Below are 19,199 nucleotides of genomic sequence, written 5' to 3' on the forward strand. Positions count from 1 at the left end.
CAATCTGAATGAGGGTATATAAGCCATGTTTGTAAATACAGCTACCATTGGCACTAGGCAGTCACCACATAGCTTGGGAACTGGTAATTGAAGTTATGAGTGGGAGGTCAAGAAGGAACTGTTGAAGCTCCTGATACAGTCTGATGGAAGGGAAAAGCCCACCTGGATGAAAGCAGGAAGCCAGCAGCTGTAAACTATAGCCTCCACCCTGTTCACAGTGCCTGGTGGATATCTTCTGACCTTAGCACTTTATACACAACCCAATAGAAGATATTGAAGACAAGAAAAGTAAAAGGGAAGACAGCTCTAGAGATGGTGTCAATTCTCTTGGCTCGGTCCACATAGACTTTCCTCATGGTTTCTCCCTCCTTTAGAAGAGGGGTTGGAGGTTGGGGACTGTAAATGCTGGAGCCTTCCATTGGACCTCCATCCCTTGCTTGTAGGCAGTGTCCTAGGCCATAGCCACGAAAATAGAAGCGGCCCTCTCTTATGATGTCTTCTTCCTATAATTGCAAGAGATAAAAGGTGGTGTTTATATATATAACATATATATTAAGAAGCTATATGCTATGGTTTCATTTATAGCCATTCACTGAGTTGCCTTTTGAAAATGTGTAACATCATTTGGAGTCATCTAAAACCTACTAAAGTACCAACATCTCAACGTCAAATTCTGTAACAGGTAAACAGAACAACAAAACCACCAGACAGTGAAGCTGTGATATTTTGACTTGGTAAATTCATCTAAATGAATTTAAAAAAGCTAGCTGATTTTGGCTTAAAGCTAAGAATTCCAAAAGTTTTAAATGACCAAGTGAGCTAGGCAAAGTAGGTTAAAGTTGACCACTCTTCTGAAGATCTGTTTATTTCTTTGCAAATTAGCTGAGTGGATATGGGAGTCTGCAGTAACAGTCATTACCCAATGCACATTATATTCCTATACAATTGGCATGTCTTTTGATAGCCTCAATAGCATGGAGGGGGTACATTTTAAATAGGCAGTAGATTGCAGAAAGGCCATTACTACAATAGTTGACACATTGAGTAACTATGACACAGCTGGGAAGCAGGAAGTAAGGATAGAAAGATAGAAATAAAAGAAATTGAAGGGCGTAGGAGGAGGAAGAGGGAAGAAACATCCACAAGAGCTTTATTTATATGAGAATCCCTCAGCCCCTCTATCCCTGAACTTATTTACTCTATTTTCTCATTTTAGAGCAGATTGGAGAAATATGTCCTTCAAATGGAAGATGATTATTTATATTAAAAGCATTGAATGCTCTGCAGTAAAAGCTTCAGCTAAGAGATTGCCTGAAATGAAATGTCCTTTTGTCTGATTTCACCTACCAACTCAAGTGTGCCCAGAACTAGGAGGATCCAGAGACTACAGTCTCTTATCCCCAACACTGGAGAAGTCCAAAGTAAAACAGAAAGAGTAAGCCACCCTGGCTACCTGATGTAGTTCTTTAAGTTATAGGAACAAGAAATATGTGTGGGTATGTCATGCATATGTATATGCAAAATGAGCACAGAGGTGTTAAACATTTTGTACAATTGAAGGGACACTGTAGGATGTTTATAACAAGGCCTCTGCTGCTACAGAAATCAGTTGAAAAGTAGTTTTGTAGATGAGATACTGGCATGGTTGGTAATAGAAACTCCTTAATTATTTCATCACCCAAAACTGGTACCTGTTATGAGGGCAAGCCTGGGCATCAGTGGCAGACAAACTCAGGCCAGAAATTCACAAACCCTTTCTCTGCTCTCTGTTAGTTCATATATAGACAGGTTCACCCCTGCATTCCCAGTGACAGGAACCATGCTTGGAAGTTAATAGATACTCAGTAGATGTCTGTTGAATGGACAACTGGGCTGATGAACTGCATGCTTCAGGATATGAGGAGTGGAGTGGCTTTTTGTTCTTGGATGCCAATATCTTGTCAGGGCCCCAAACTAAAGAGTCTACTCAGAAAAGAATCTTGCTCAGATATGAAATACTTGGCAGGAGAAACGATTATTATTTGCCCCACTATACAGTGGTTCAATAGCCTATTGCTTCTACGAAGGGAGAAACACTTTTTTAAAATATTATTTTTATTTGAGGCGTATGGGCATTTGGCCTGCGTGCATGTCTATGCATCATATGTGTGTGCTGGTAGGGGCCAGAAGAAGGCATCATGTCCCCTGGAACTGAAGTTACAGACTGTTAGCGGCCATGTGCATGCTGGGGAGTGAACCCAGGTCCTCCAGAAGAACAGCCAGCCAGTGCTCCTATCCACTAAGCCATCGCTGCAGCTGTGAGGAACACTTTGAACACAGAAAAGAATTAACATCTGTCCACCAGACAGCTTTGCTGTCCTGTTCTTGATATCGGGGTCTTCATAGAGAACTATATGTCAGAGGTGGTTCCCTCTCCTGGCTTGTCAATCTGGAATGGTTTCAGTTGGGCAGCCTGAAGGCTCTGCTCATTTTGGCCTTTTTGTAGTCAGAGGTCTTTATTAATCTCACATGCATTCTATAGTTAATTTTCACACTCTTCCTACAGGGGAGGTTTGCTGGGCCCATTTTACAGATAAAGAACCAGAGGTAAGCAAAACATCTCACAAGGAATTAAAAAAGTGATAGGGGTAAGTAAAATTAAAAAAAAATCTTCCTAGCATATCAGTATAGGATCCTGTACCCCGCTATTCATCTATCCTCCCAACTAGAAGATACAACTACAGAATATAGGCATTGAGAAAAAGTTCTGAGGGAGAAACTTAAATCCAACTGTAATTTCTGTTTTTATAAATCCTATTATTTCTCCTTTTATCCAGTAAATCTAAGGAAATTATGTGGAAATATTTCCCAGGCTAGAAAAAAAAGTAATTTTATACAAAAGAGAGCATGTATTTAATAAAGTAAGCTGCTCTTGGCTCTTTTTAATATCTATCTTTTTAGCTTGCCCAGCAAAGATTAGTGCCCTAAAATACAAGGATCAAAGAGGCCTGGGTTTGGATATTAGATAAGTCCTGAATGGTGACTGTCTACGTGTTGGGGAGGGACAACACGCCATTAAATATCACTTGCTATTTCCATGGTTATTGAACTACAGTTGAATTTTTTTCTACTCATCTAGGAGCCAAGTGCTGAAAGGCTAGAGAAGGAAGCTGGGAGATAATGCTCAGTGTAGAAGACAGGATAGAGTAATATAAATATGGAAGTGAGGCAGTCAGGGAGAAAAGAAATTGGAGATGGGGCAGAGCATTCAGTGGAAGCTGGAGAGGTGAGCAAGGTTCTGAAAGTAAGCCCCTGAGAGGATTTGTTGGTATTTTGTCAATTTTCTAGTTCTCAAGTTACTGTATTAATAATACCAAGGATTCTTGTCTATCCAGTTCGACAACCTTTGCCTTGGGCTGGTATGTTTAGAGCCAGGAGCTAACCCTGCAGGGATGATGAGAATAAGTGTTTTATCCTTTCCTCTAAATCACTTAGACCATCTGGGAAGGTAAAGTACATGCACAAAACATCATTTCCTGCCACAGGAACCATGCAGGGGAGACAAATGGTATAGGAGGTATTACTAGGATCAAGATGAGAAACATTGTAGTAACTAGTAATCTTTTTTACTGGGACATCAACACAAGCATTTTAGGTAGGAAAGGGACTGCAGTATTTGACAATCTGTTCTTCCCTAGGATTGCAATATTAAAAACAAGCAAACTATGAATTGAAGATTTTGGTTCCTGGAGACAAATTTCATACAACTAAAGACGAGGTTGAGATGGTTATTTTGTGAAAAGGGGCACCTTGATTTTTTTTTTTTTTTTGGCTCCCTCCTACCCCTATTATGAGGCAGGAAAATCTTATAAGCAGGTCTCTGAAGAATGAGTCTTATTCAAAGACATGTAATTGTAGATCAATCCACTAGAGGGCTCACCCCTTGGGAACCATGAAAGAACTAAAGAGAGGAAAAACTAGGAATTCAGAAAAATCTGGGAGACCTGTATTCCCCAGAAAGGAACCATACCAAGAAATGTGAAGTCATATAGATAGTTTGTGTGATCATTGGAAGTTATAATAGTGGAGTGCCAGGAGCAACTGAGGTAGGAGTTGAGTTAGGAAGAACAAAGAGTCCTTGTATTAGTATGTCTCAGATAGGCTAGAGTCAGTGTGTGTGTGTGTGTGTGTGTGTGTGTGTGTGTGTGTGTGTGTGTGTGTGTGTGTGTGTGTGTGTGTGGTGTGTTACTGTGGATCAAACCTAAGATTTATAAATATATGCTTGCTTGGCAAGCACTCTGCCGCTGAGCTATAACTGCTGCCCCCTAGAGTCAAGATTTTAACAGTGGGTTCAGGTAACTTGTTTTCTGTCCTCCAAAAGTAATTATGTGCTTTGCCTTTTGATTTTGAAGCCTCTGGATTAGACAGAAAACATGGAGTGAAAGCTCGAGACATTGTGTCTCTAAAGATTAAGCAACCAGTACCAAGGCTTTCTGCCTTGCTCATAATTGGAGCTTGCTTTTCTCAGGGTAGCCTAGGCACTTCTGTTGTCATGACAACTTACCTAGTGTCTATTGTCTGGGCAATTGAGGGAAAACTGCTTCTGTTGTCATGACAACAACTTCCTCTTCTATCTCCCCTTGGTGATCACTCTGTTCTAGAAGAAATGGGGCTAACAAACAAGAGTGAGGAAGAATACCACCTCAAGCCTACCAACTCTGAAGTGCCTGATGTTCAAGACCAATTCTACCAATCAGAAGAGGCAAGTGGTGATCTTTCAATTCCAGTTCAAATAGGAGGACCATCTTACAGTGCTTCACTTGAAAGGCACTGGTGTCTAACACTTAGTTCTTAATAGAGGATGACTTAAAGTACCTTCCTTCTGGATGTGAGGAAAACCAAAAACAACTATTATTAATTCTCAAAGCAATAACATCAGTGCTAAGCCCATAAGGTTGCAATACTGGCAAATATGGTTTTGTTTGCTTATTTTGAGACAAGGTCTCTATGTAGTCTATCCTGGAACTTGCTATGTAGTCCAGGCTGGCCTTGAACTCACAAAGCCTCCTGTCTCTGCTCCCAAGTTCTGGGATCAGGAGCATGTGCCACTATGCCTCTCTTGGGCTAATATATCTTAAGTGTTTACTGTATGGCATTCTCTTAATTTCTCTACTGCCTTATAATGGTTAATGTCCCATTGGATAGAAAAAGGAAACAGTACCAGAAAAACTAAGTATTTAACTGTCACCAGCCTAGGACTAGAATGTAGGATTCCCGATTGCCCAGTCCTAGAGTCCTGGGTTAGATTTGTGGGAGCAGTAATAGGAAGGAAGGAAGAACTCCAAAGAAGAAGGAAAGTGGGCCCCACCCCTTTGGTACTCACCATGTGTCGACGTCTCTGCTTTCTACGAAGTCTCATAAATTCCTTATGCTGACGAGAGACAAAATTGACTGCAGCATACTCAAGCAAGGCAGCAAATACAAACAGCAGGCATACAGCCATCCATATGTCAATTGCCTTCACGTAGGACACCTGCAACATCCATGAACAGAGAAGTTATCCTTTCTGAGTCCTTGCATGGACTCTCCAGGGGATTTCTAATCCATATTAATTGCCCTGTTATTGCTCAGTTTTATCCTGAAACTTCTGTGGTTTTAAAAAAAATCTGTCATATGTATCTTTATCTGAAGGCCTGTGTCAAAGAGATCAGGCTACCAATCATCCTTCATCTTTCTGCAGTCGTCACCGTCCACTGTTAGGAGCCTTTCCCATTACTCTTCACTTTTCTTCTATGTTATTCTTTCATGTCTATTTTGCTTTCTGTCTCTTCCTCATTTATTTCTTCTGATTCTTCTCTTTCAGTAAATAAAAATGATCAAAATCACTTTTGCTTGCCCTCTGGTATGCCCTGGGTTTTTATAGCCATGTGAGTTGTGTGGAGACATTTACTACTCAGAGAGAAAGGGTTTCAGCAGAGGTCACTTCGTTAAAAGGTGATATTAGGACTGGAAAATTCTGAGCTTCTAAATCTGTGGCCTTGACATTTACTTTGGTTACAGCCTGACTGGCAGACTAGAAGCTTCTCCATTCCTGTTCGGTTGTTGACCCTGTGGAGTTTTCTGCTGCCTTTGCAAGAGTCACTGCTGAGGAATGGAGTACAGTGGTAAGCTAAAGCTTCATCGCTCACCTTGGAGAGAACAGGGCAGAATCCTAAGGGAGTGCTACTTAGCCCTTGTCAGGACACTTCAGTAATTGCAAGGCACTCTTGGCACCCACCCATCTGTTTCCTACTGTGTTCCTCTTACTACCTGCCTTTGGTAGCTTTGAAGAGCTTTTCTCCCACTTCCCTGGTAAAGGCTGAGCACAAACCTCCTCAGGAACAGGGCACAGCTGGAAGGGGCTAAGAGAACGGATGGAACTTCAGTTTGTCGAGAGCCTCTGTGTAGTTTTGCGCTCACTCCATATAGCTTCATATCAAGAGTAGGATTCGGGAAAAGTGATTCCTTTTATCAACTTGTGTATTATAAAGCACCTAGAGTGCTGCAGACCCCAGGTATAGAAAAGGTTTCATTGGATAGATTCTTTGTTACTGCCTTTCTCTGTGATAGTAGAGGTTGATAGTGGAGATAGAATGCATGGCTTTGTGTTGCAGGCATAATGCTTTACCAGGAAGCTATATCCCCAACCTCCCGTCTTAGTGCTCCTTTACTGAAAAGAAACTGTTCCACCCAAAAGAGCATTTATCAGTGTTCACAGGAAATTTTGGCAGCACGATTTTAAAGTGGTCATAGCTCCTGGCATCTTATGGGTAGACGACAAGGGTGCTATAAAATATTATAAAGCACATACCATTCCTCCCTCCAAACACACACACCAGAATTATCTGCTTTAACTGACGTGTGAAAATTGGCAAACTCTGTCTTACTTCTGGGCAATTCCACTGAAAGTGTAGTAATGGGTTACTCACATTCAAAATTCCTAGGTGCTATCTCCAAGTCTTCACAAAAGTCTTCCCTTTTGTGAAAAAGGTATCCCATTTATGTCCATCACCCAGACCCACTGGGCTCTCAAAGATTTCAAATACCTGCTATGAAGATCAGTAATGAGGCAATAATACGGATTAGTCATGAAGGGCTTTAGACTATTAATGAAAAGAACACTCACCTTAAGTATTTGTGGCTTGTCAGTGATAAATGAGTCACTAATAAGTTTTAAAAAGATCACTGTGCTCATATCACAACCCGTCCCCATACAGCTCTGTAGAGGCTCCCTGTTAACTTTGTGGTCTCGATGTGCTACACTCACCGTGATAGTTGATCTCTGACTGCCCCTTCAGGCTCAGTGTGCCTCTTGTCATCTAAGATTGTGCGAGTGAAGTGTTTCAGTGTTTTAAAGAAGCCCTCCCTTCCTCTTCTCTCTTTGACTTGCCTAACTTGCTTCTTAGCTTCCATATTACATAGCATATTTTTGAGAGGCCTTTCCTGATTATTCTAGTGTGTATTTTATTTCTTATGAACCTGGCTTACCCATATCTCTTTAGCATTCATCACATACCTGGCCAGTTCTTCCACTAGACTGAGCTTTTCCATGCCAAGAACTATTTTTATGTTCTTCAGTGTTCTGTCCGAAATACCTGAGTAGTTGGCACACGGTAGGTGTTCTGTTTTGTTTTTCGAATGAACAGATAAAAGGTTTAGCAGTGTATTTGTCTCTGCTGCTTCCTACTTGCTGTCTCTGCCCTTCGTTCCTTTCTTTGCCTCATGAGCTAAAGGTATAGAGAATTGGAGCCTTCCTCCCTGGTGCAGCTTTATATCTTGTCATCCATTTGGCTTTTCCTGTCTGCTGAGCCTCTTGCAGCTATGGAGATCAAGAGCTTGGCAAAGAGATGGAAATCGGTGCCTTTAAGGGGGTGCCACACAAGGTAATGAAGACCAAGGGAAAGGCTACCCCAACTGAGTTCCCTTACAAAGAAATCTCTTATACTCTCTTCCTAGACAATAGAGTTGTGTTTTGGGTGGGAGTAGTGTTGCTATCAGATGCCTCTGGCCTGGCCTCATCTCTTTCCTTAAATCCTCAAGCAAACATAACGTTGCCCAAACTGAAGGATGAGCAAGAGCTCCTTGGCTTGCTGGTCCCTTTGCCCCATGGCTCTCCTTAGGGAGACTATTCATTTCAGGGTAAATGCTTGGCTATGTGGCTTACTGGCCAATGAAGCTATTAAAAAGTCATGAAAATATGACAAGAAGGCCTAATGTTTCAAACAGCCTCTTAACACAGTCTGTTTTTCTAAGTGAGGAAACGGTGATAATTAGGAATAAATGGATTGGGCTCACTCACAGGAGGGACCAGAAAGGAAATTCTCTCATAAGAGTCATAAGTGGCATCATCTTCTTGGGTTATGAAGACTCTTTTTTGCTTGCCAGAGACGAAAACTTGGGGCACAGCTGTTAATGCCATGATTACCATAAAAAGCCATTATAGTAATACAAGTATCATAATCTAGGCTGGTCCTATGGCTCACCTCTAAGGACAGTCTTAAGAGCCTCATTTATACCCCAGTGCATTTAGAAAACACATACAGGAAGGGATCCCTGACTACTACTTCTCGGGTGCTTGAGGCTGATCTGGACTTGACCACTGTTTATCTCTATAGAGGGATTTAGGGTAACGTATAGATTTCTTAGCAATTGAAAGCTTAGTAGGGGAAATACCATCTGCTGTACTCCTAGATCCAATACTTATTCTTTTTTTTTTTAACTCTGACGCCTGATAATTATGAAAATAATTAACTTTTATTAATAATTATTATGTGCCAAACGCTGTCCTTGAATTTCAATACATTAATTTATTTTTCACTGTAACTGCACGGGGCGGGGGGTAGCATTCTTAGTCTCATATTACAGGCAAAGCACTAAGAGACAATTTACCCAAGGTCATACTGTAGTAAATAATGAGGCTGGGATTTAAACCTAAGTCTGCCTGACCTATTCTCCTATTAGCAGTTTCATAAACTTCCCCTTTAGCAATTTCATAAACCATTAGTATCCACATTATACACTGTTTAAGTCTCCAATAAAAGAAGTCTTACATGGAACAAGCAATGAGAGATAGCATATCTCAGGGCCAGGTTCCCAACAAATCAGAATAAGAGGGAATATAAGAGGCAAGATTCATTATTCTTTCATGACCAAACACAGTACATAGTATGTGCTCAGTAAATATTTGTTGAATGAAAAAGAATGGCCTCACTCCCTGATTTGCTCAGAGCCTTGCTGACCATAAGGACTTTGAGGTGACCTTTAAATTCCCTACATGAATACACAATGCGGGGAGAACTGTTCTTAGTCCCATCAGCACAAATTTTTCTGCATAGTCAAAACATAAACAGGCCCCAGATGATCAGAGTCTACTGTCTTTAATTGCTAGTATATTTGCAACCTCAAAATATTGTCCTTCCCCCCCAAATAAACACTATATTTAGAGCACTTTGTAATAGTACCTTATTGGTTATAGAAAGAGTGCAGAATTGAGTTCAAAACTATTTCTTTGGTTGCTTCTGGTATCATTCACCTTTAGAAGGTCAGTTAACCTGTGATGTATCTGCATTCTCCCCTGTACTGTGAAAGAATAGGACTTTCTGTGTGATAATAGTCTTTTGCATGCTTGTGTTCCCCAAAGAAAATTAAGGAAGGCAGGATCTCCAGTCATTCCCTAGCTAGGAGCATTCACACTATTATGCTGTTATGGCAAAGAGGAAATATTGAATGGCGGCTACTGCTTATTGCAGTTAAAACCCAAATGCAAGGTGAGAGAGAGGAGCATAGCAGGGAGCATGCAATGAGTGGGAATAGGGGGCTTGATGTCAGCCAGGTTCTGTTTGCATAGCTCTTCACCTTAGGCAAAGAGGCCCTGGATCCAGAGCTCTGAGTTGTCATGGTGAGGACAGTGGTGATACCAAGGCCTACACGAGCAGGGCGGCATCCATGTTGATCCAGAAGGAGACCCAGGACAGGATGACAATGAGTAGACTGGGGATGTACATTTGAATCAGATAGTAGCCCATCTGCCGCTCCAGGTGAAACTTTACCTCAATGCAAGTGAATTTTCCTGTAAGAAAGAAATGAAGTATTTGGCTCTGAGTCCCCATACTACAGCTTAGCCTATATAGGTCAGGAACAGGGCAATCTTGCTGAACCAACCTCTGAGATGCTCAGCTGGCCCCAGATAGGGCCAGATACATGGACCATGAAAGCTCGCTCTCAGCTCAGCCCTAAAGTTTAATTACCTTCTTCCTTCTAGAATTTTTACTTCCGGAATAAGATTTTTCACATAACAATTAAAAAAAAAAAGAGGACAAAGAATAAGAAGGCTCTCTGAGGTTGAATCTCAAGTTTTCACTTAGTAGCTATATGATCTTGACTAAGTCACCAAAGCTTTTGTTTGTCATGCCTTTTGTTTTTGAGACAAGGTCATTTTATGTGGTCCAGGGTAACATCAAATTTGGAATTCTCTTCTGAACCACCATGCCAAATTCCACTAGTTTGAACTAGTTTTCTAGCTTAGAAACGGAGTAATTAGCAATATCAGCTCCATTGTTGGACTGTTAGAAAAGTTAAATGAAATGCTGTAGTTGAGGTGCTGTTTGCAGTCACTATTTCACTTGTTAAAGTGTATTAAGAATAAATTAGTTTGGACTTCATTAATATCATACCACCCTTCCTTGCACTTGCTCATATCCCAGAATCCCAGCTGGAATAAACTCTGTGTGAGTCTTAAGAGAGAACACCATCTAGTATACAACTGGAAAGGATTCACAACCAAGATCAGCTCTGAATCCTGGAAAGCAGGCTCCCATAGACCAGTGGTTCTCAACTTGAGGGCCGAGACCACTTTAGAGGTCTAATGATCATTTTGCAAGAACCACCTGAGACCACCAGAAAACACAAATATTTAGATTACAATTCATAGAAGCAGCAAAATTACAGATATGAAGTAGCAATGAAAGTTATGTTTTGATTAGGGAGTCACCACAGCATGAGGAACTGTATTTTTAGGGTCACAGCAGTAGGAAGTTGAGAACCACTGTCACAGAATATTAGGTATCACTCTTCTATTCCGCCATAAAACAATGCATCAGTTCTAGGTACACATCTCAGTGCTCTTCTTTTTCCCATACCAGCACCCTTTACTTTATCCTGATTCCCATGGCTCGGAAGCTAAGAAAACAGTAGTTACAGCTTCTTTTAAAACCAGAAGCTTTTGATAACACAGGAGGAAAATGAGATAATTTGTATAGCGATCTCTAAGTATCCACTGGGAGATGGCTTTCAAGACTCCCCTCATAATACCAAAGTCTGTGGATGCTCAAATTTCTTATATAAAGTGGCATCATATTTGTATTTAAACCATGCATACCTTCCATATACTTTAAATTAGGTCTATATCATTCATTTAAACTGTTTGTTTATTTAATGTGTGTGTGAGTATGTGTGTTTGCGTGTGCATGCATGTGTGTGTGTATGTGTGTGTGTGCACGTGCGCGTGTGTGTGTGTGCACGCGCGCGTGTAAGTTAGAAGACAACTTTCAGTTGTCAGTTCTTCCCTTCTACCATGTGGGTCTCAGGAACTGAACTCAATTCATTTATCCACTAAGCCATCTTGTCAGCTCTATGATATAACATAATAATGATATGGAAAGTCTGTACATATTCAGCACAGATCAAATTTACAATTAATGCTTTTGTTCTGAGGTTGGATGGACCTTTGTATGTGGAACATGTTAACATGGAGAGCCAACTCTGTGTCTTGATGTTATTCTGAACAAGGCCTCTTAACTCAGGACTACTGATTTGAACTTACTGCTTGGGCTTTGGCATGCAGCATGACTCTGACCTCCTACTTGTCCTGGAGTCTACTCCTACTCAGAACCACAGGCTTCTTCCTGTGACATACCTCTTACTGTGTCCCCCTATTTCCTTTCCATGATTTCCTTCATTTTTACTATAATAATAGTTTGGGTTTTAGTTATTAGGTTAACAGTAGTTTAATATAGACAAATAAGAGAGAAGGAATAACATGCTTAAGCTCATATTTATCAAATCACTACTAAGTGCCTGGACTTTTTATATTTTAACTAAGTCCTATAGCACTTTTTTAAGTGAGTTAAATGATTATCTCTCATATTATGGATAAGGCTACTGGAGCATAAATTAAACTGTATTTCTCCAGGGTAACCAACCAGTATATAAATAAGCTAGAATCTAAATTCAGCCTTATCTTATTGCAGAGTTCGTACTTTAATCCACTGTATCACACTACTTGAGAAATATTTAGTAATACTATTTCCTTTCAGGGATTTTTAAATACATATCTTTGCTTTGTTCTTATCACAATATAGTCATACTCTGTACATAACACTGAATCTTATCCTTTTTTTTTCTATTTGTACTTTTTCCATAAAGCTATAAGAACTGTGAAAGTGTCATGTTCATGACTATATATTATTTTACCAAGTAGATACACTAATTTACTTATACCGTATGGGTGGATATTTAGAACAATTTCAAGTTTTGCTAGCATTAATAGGAAAAATGTGACTAAAGTCAATGAGATATTTTGTAATATTTTCTTAAAATATATTCTAAGGAGGGGAAGTCCTATATAAATAAGCAGGAAAAAATTAGCTTCTAAACTAGTGTCAGTGTTTCCTGAACTACCTACTCACACCATAAGCCTCATGATACTTGTTAACCATGCAAATTTCTGGGCATTTCCTCTAGTATATGTAATCAGAATCTCAAAGAGTTACAGCCTAGGAATCAATATTTTTAAAAGACTCCCTGGGGGAATGAATATATTGAGTACAAAAAGCTTGGAACCAATTCCTCTACATTCAAATTGTTATCCCCATTCCCAAGTCTCTACCAATTTCTACTCCCAGCTGTAGTTTTTAAATTCAAGGAAGTATTCCTCCCCCATTCCCACACAGCTAAGTTGCTAAAGGAAATGAGAACCTAGCAACTCTGAGGAAAGCGGAAGGATTGAGCTGTCCAGTTTGGGCAAACAGTTCCTCTCCACTTCCATGTTCCACATGCAGAAAAAGAATGTCTCCTGACGTTCAGAGAGTTAAACAGTGGAGGTGACTATGGGAAGTGTGCATGCTCAGTGGCTGCTCCCTCAGGCCTGTTTCTTCTATTCCAGCACAACTATTGACAACTCCTAAATATAGATTTCCTAGCTTTCACACAAAACTGATCCTAGGAAAAAGAGGACATTTTTGCTGTTCCTTGTCACAGGTCCCTTTAATGTGCAAGTATATGAGGGATATACAAACAAGCGCTTTGGCGTTACATCTGGATTTTAGTTCTGATTCTGACAGCTATTAGCTGTGTAACACCTAAATCAAACTCTCACTTCCCCCTGTTAACTTTCTTTTAAAGGTGTATTTTACAGTTCTGTGGGGGTTTTTCTGTGTTTGTGTGAGTATGAGCATGTCACATTGCATGTGTGGAGGTCAGGGGACAGCTTGTAGGAGTCAGTTATCTTCTTTGAGTATGTGTGTCCTGGAAATTAAACTCAGGCTGTCAGTTTCACCTACTGCGCCACCCTATAGGCTCTCTGTGCTCTCTTTTTGAAGGTGGTGTTGATAGCATCTTCTGCGATGAAATATGGTGTAGGAAACCTGTAGCATCATGTGTCTAAGCTGTTGAGACTCTAGTAGAACCTGGTTGCTTTGTCCCCTTGTCCTTCATCTTGACACCCTCTAGTACCTCACAGCCAATAAAGACTTGCCTGATTCTTACCTGTGTTGTAATGCTTGGTACAGTAACCTAGATCCTTCTCATCCCGCAAGATAAATTGGGGTAGAGTCAACCCCTCAGCCACTTGGACAGCAGGAGCATCTTCTAGCCACTCAAACATGAGGTCATTCATGGTGTAGCCAACTGCAAGTGACAAAGACATCAAAGAGTTTCAGAGTATTTGTTTGGGGTGAGGAGACAGGTGGAGTTAAGATTGGCAAGGGTATATACTTGAGGGACAATGTTTGGGTTTTAGAAATGACATGCTCAGCTTGGAAAAGGGAATGATAACTGAAGAGGGAATTTCCTGTACTAATTGAGCAAGTGAGAAAGATCCCAGACTCCTCTATTCTATGGGTCTCAAGCTTGGGAAATGCTTAGAGAGAAACTGCTCTGGCAGACTTGGGATGTAGGACAAGAAGGTTGGAAAGATGTCAAGGACCCCAGCTGGGAACCTCCTGCCATATCTTAAGCCCAGAGGAGTAAGCATGTGTACCAACCACATGTCCTGAGATAAGCCTCAGAGCCAGGGCTTCTGCCACTTTTCCTCAGGGAAGAGAGAATTATTTCTGTCCTTCCAGCCATGCATGCGAGAATGTGCATACCACAGACTCCTAGCCAGGGACTTGAATTGGAAAAAATTGAGAGTTAATAGCTGAACATGCCAAGTTGCTTACAGATTGCTTGAAGTTTATGAAGGCTCGTGTCACAGACATGGCCATATTCTCATGTGTAAGACTGGAGTTTACAGAATGTAATGTAAGTCCTACTGTAGCTGTATGACTTCAGGTGAGTAATCTACTCTTCTGTAAAATGAGGGAGTAGAGGCTTCCCCAGCTAGGTTCGTAAAAGTTGTTGTGAGGGATAATGGGAACATGTCTGTGCATATGGTATATGAATTCTAGAGGGTAGACCAAAGGGCACTTTCTTTGCACCTCCGTTCCCATATGGTAGAAATAATGCTACAAGTTTTCTTCTCTGAGGAATGTCTCTTGATCTCACAGATTTACCTCATGAGCCAGGTGATAGGTGAAGAGTAAATGCTAGCCCATCCTTGCCATCCTTTATTGTCTCTGCACATTTGGCAACCCAAATAGTGTGACACCTTTGCCATAAAGGAGACTGGCTGAGTTTACCTCTCTAGGTATTGACCTACACCTGAAGCTGTCCTCTTATTCTCTGCAATCATCATCTGTATTCATAAAGAATCAGTTCTAGAAGTACTTCCGTCTTGCCCAAAGATGTCATATATATGGGCATCTTCAATGTCTTAATTCTGGGAAAGTAATGGTGAAGCTACTATAGGGACTGCAGGAAGAAATTTGGGCGCAGGAGGCACCCTTCAGATAGTTTCCTGTAGCCAGAAGCACATTTCTGTACATGGCTGGGAGTTATTTTGTTCCCCAGCCCTATGGAACAATCATCCCAGCAAGTAATGTGGGAACACAAAAACCACACTGGGTTGGGTGTCAAGGAGCCTTGGCTATTAGTCTCACCCACAACAAGAATTGATTGTGTGTGCTTGGGAAAAATGCCTCTCCTGTCTAAAATGCCATTAACTAGCTGTTACTCCAGGCCTAGCCTTGTGATTCACTAGAAATACTTACAACTTTCCAGCTGCATCGTGCAGGTCTGGATGTCCATTGGGAAGTTCTTGAGGTCCATTGGGCAGGACAAAATGAGGGTCAATCTGGTGGGAGCAGTGAAAAAGTAATGACATCAGTTTGCTGGGTTCCAGCACTGTACAGCACGGACCATCTTCCCACCCTTCTACCTCTGTCTGGCTTCTTCCTCTTGATACAGAATCTCCTTGCTATATACTAGGTGCACCTGATGCTGTAGAGAACATTCCCATTCTTGAAGATGCGCAGTAACTTGTTGTCTGTGGTCACCTCATGGAAGTTGGCCCCTTTCTCATTGGCAAAGAAGAGGTCTGGCTTCCAAATAGAATCGAGCATGGATGGGTCTAGATCCAGAGAGTCATCTGGATATTCTCGGTAGGCCAGACGTGGGTCATTCCACTGCTGCCGCAAGAAGACATTTACCCGGTAGTCCTGGAAGGGTGGAAAAGGGGGCTATCAGATAAAGTGCTTTTCCCAGGAATCCAATAAAGCCAACATGAGCAGAAGGGCCATGAGCAGGAAATGCTGCAGATGTATCTTGAAGACCAGTAGAGAAAGCCCACTTTGTGTAAATATGGCAAAGATGAGAAGGGATAAGACATTTATTTAAGTACCTACTATGTGGCAAACTCACTGCCAAGTGCTCATATTTTTTGGTAGGACTGGAGGTTGAACCCAGGTTCGTGAGCACGCTAGGCAAATACTTTATCACTGAGACACATCCTCAGCTCTGAGTGCTTTCCTCATACACATTGTTTTATTTAAGCCTCGCATCTGTCTTGTGTGGAGAATGGTTTCATGTTCTTCCCTTTACATATGAATAACAAAGACCTGGGGAGATTAAAATAGATACTAGGTGGAAGAGTTTTAATTTGAACTTAGGTATTTTTCTAATTCAAAAGCCTGTGCTCTACATCAGGTTTCTTCACTTATTTGATGAATTGCTCTTAGGCTAGTTTGCATTTAGCTAGGAAAACCCTGGACTAGGAATAACCTCTCAGTCATCAATTCAGAGGTCTCATGGCTAAAGCTGTGATAACAAAGCAAGAAGAGGGCAGCAGAAAGGAAATGCATGAGATGTGATGAGCTTCTCCCATTCACACTGGAATGGAAGTGGGGAATAGGAAGACCCCTTACCATGGTGGTCTCAGTGACGGAGCCAAAACTGTTGATGAAGATGTTGCAGGTCACATTCACAGGTGGACCTAAGGGTAGCAAAGCATTAGCCCATTGACAGGGCATTCCAGAAAGCTGAGTGCAGGTTCTTCAAGTCCCTCTCTGAGCTTCAGATCAGGCCACTGCTGGGAAAAGACTGATAGCTACACAGACTCATAGGCAGTGTGGTGGAAGAGGCTCTTTTGGAACTGAAAGATCTAGCTTCAGACTTCAAGCCTCTTTCCTTAAGGGCAGTGAACAAGTACCGGCTAAGGAATGTGCCACCCAAAATAGTAAGCGTGGAGGGGACTCAGTATATGGACCTCTCTTACCTTTGAAATTGGGCCTAATCCTAGCATCATATCCAGATGTTCGTCCCATAAGCTTGTCCAAGAAATCAGAGGGGGACATGGGCTGGGATCCTTTGGGCCCAGATTTGACATCCTCTTTTGCCAAAGCCACACTGGATGGGAGAAGAAAGAAGTTTGAGGATAATTGCAGTTTGTGCTTTTCCGCCCCATCCCCCCTTTAATGGATTTGCTCAGCAGACAGGAAGATACGAGAGAATGCTGCTCTGGTGTACTAAATGAGAAGGACAAAACAGTTAGGAGCCAACATGGCTGCCCAACAGTAGTTCTGGGAACCATGGCTTTCACATAGGTTAACTCTTTTTGCTTGTAATTCTCAGTATATGATGTTAAGGCTGTTGTCTCCATTTTTCAGGCAAAAAAACAGTCCTAAGAGGTACAGAAACAGAGGAGGAGTGGATAGAGAGGAGAAGTAGGGAGGAAGGCCAGGGAGGAATGGATGGAGGGGAAACTGCAGTCAGGAAGTAAAGTAAGAAGCGAAGTTAGTTTACTAATTAATTTTTTAAAAGATAGTTACTTGCCCAAAGTCTCAGAACTTCTGAGTGACACTGGACTAAGGACCTACTTAATGTTCTATTCCTGAAGGCACTTTGAAAGCATTCAAAGAAGAATGACATCTCACCCAGTGTGTTCTTAATGTGGCCTAGCCAAGGATGGGAGGAGCTTTAGGACAGGCAGCTAGGGGATAGGAGAGACCTGCTATCAGTTACTTGGGCTTCCTGTGAGATTTCTAGGTCTTAGGACCCAGCTTCTTTGGGAGTCGATTTGCTTTGTGCCCGCCCTTCCTTCCTTCCTTCCTTCCTCCCTTCCTTCCTTCCTTCCTTCCTTCCTTCCTTCCTTCCTTCTTTTCTTTCTTTCATTTTTTTTGGGGGTGGCAGGAAACTATGTTTAATTTTAGTGTCATAGCCATTACAGGCAGGCAAATTCAACTATGGTAATTCAGCAGGGATCTATAATCATGGGAGAGTTTCCCAATAGAGTGATCATACTGAAGTAAACTCTCATCTTTCTCTACCCTAAGACCTTGATTTGGGGGAAAGACACGAGTATGTTTTGGCCTGGCATAGAATCTAGACTCTTTGTCAGTCTTCCTCCTAAGAGAACTGAGGAGAGATGCATCAGTGGATAAAATGCTTGCTTCACAAGCATGAGGAACAGTGTTCAGGTCCTCAGCACCCAGGTAAAACTCTGATAGACATGGCAACAACACACATGTAATCCTACCACTGGAAAGCCTAGCTTTTTTGTGGCAAGCTGGACTGTTAGATTCAATGAAACTGGCTAGATACAGGTTCATCAAATGACCTTACCTCAGTATATAAGACAAAGAATGATCAAAGAAGACACGAGATCAACCCCAGGCCTTTACACATGTATGCACACATGCATGTCACTTTACACCCACATGCATTTGTGCCTATACATATACAAACATGTATGCATACATACACATAAATTGCCCCAATAAATCTGTGTTCTAGTCAGTGACTGGTATAATCATTAAAGGAGCTAAGGTACCACATTAAATGTTTCACAAGATTTATCTAGGTTAGTTCTCATGTCAGTCCTCCCTGAGTATCTCTATTAAAATTGGTTCTTTGTATTTATGGGACACTGATTCAGATTTTGAGATGCTCAAATCTTTCATATATATAAAGTAGTATAGTCTTTGCATATAACTTGTGCACATCTTCCTGTATACTAGTAAAACATCTCTGGGTTCTAATTCCTAATTCACTTTAAATGTTATACAAGTAGTTGATTAGGGAATAGAGACAAGAAAAATCCAAATATGGTCAATACCAGTGCTAATAAGTATTTTGAGTCTGTGATGTTTGAATTTGAAGAGCTAACTGTATATAGATTATGAGCCTAGGGATCAGTAAGGTGATGGTAAAATGACTTCGCCAAGGGCCTATAGCTAGTGGTAAACCCAAAATTCAGAGCCAAAGCCAGTAACTTCAAGACTCAATGTATCTATCCCAATACTATCAGAAAACAAGCAATTCAGGATGATCTATTGAAGAACCAGAGTGAGGAAAGGCTAAGACCTGTCACACTATGACTTCTTAGAGTTAGATCTTGGATTCTGAAAACAGGAGGAATCCCTTGCCCTGGGGACAGAGGCTACCCCCCTGCCCACTGGCAGGAGTAGCCAGAGCAGGTGGCCTAAGTATGCTGTGGAAATCCAAGGAGCTTGGTGGTGATGCTGGGGCAGGCAGAAGTCTGGCTTCACCACAGGATGTCCACACCAGCCAGGTGCTTCTGCTGCTGC

General features: G+C 41.4%; 1 protein-coding gene across 1 annotated transcript; it reads right to left on the reverse strand.

The window, feature by feature from the left end:
* Positions 1–212: 212 nt before the first annotated feature.
* LOC116889149 (glycine receptor subunit alpha-4-like) lies at positions 213–16,997 on the reverse strand. Its single transcript, XM_032890317.1, is given in 9 exon segments — positions 213–503; positions 5,363–5,512; positions 9,874–9,956; positions 9,959–10,087; positions 13,783–13,923; positions 15,387–15,469; positions 15,610–15,833; positions 16,539–16,606; positions 16,889–16,997. Coding segments are annotated over 9 exon segments (1,248 nt in total). The 5' UTR covers positions 16,968–16,997.
* Positions 16,998–19,199: the final 2,202 nt, after the last annotated feature.

This window comes from Rattus rattus, chromosome X (assembly GCF_011064425.1).
Source record: "Rattus rattus isolate New Zealand chromosome X, Rrattus_CSIRO_v1, whole genome shotgun sequence".
Classification (NCBI taxonomy): Eukaryota; Metazoa; Chordata; class Mammalia; order Rodentia; family Muridae; genus Rattus; species Rattus rattus.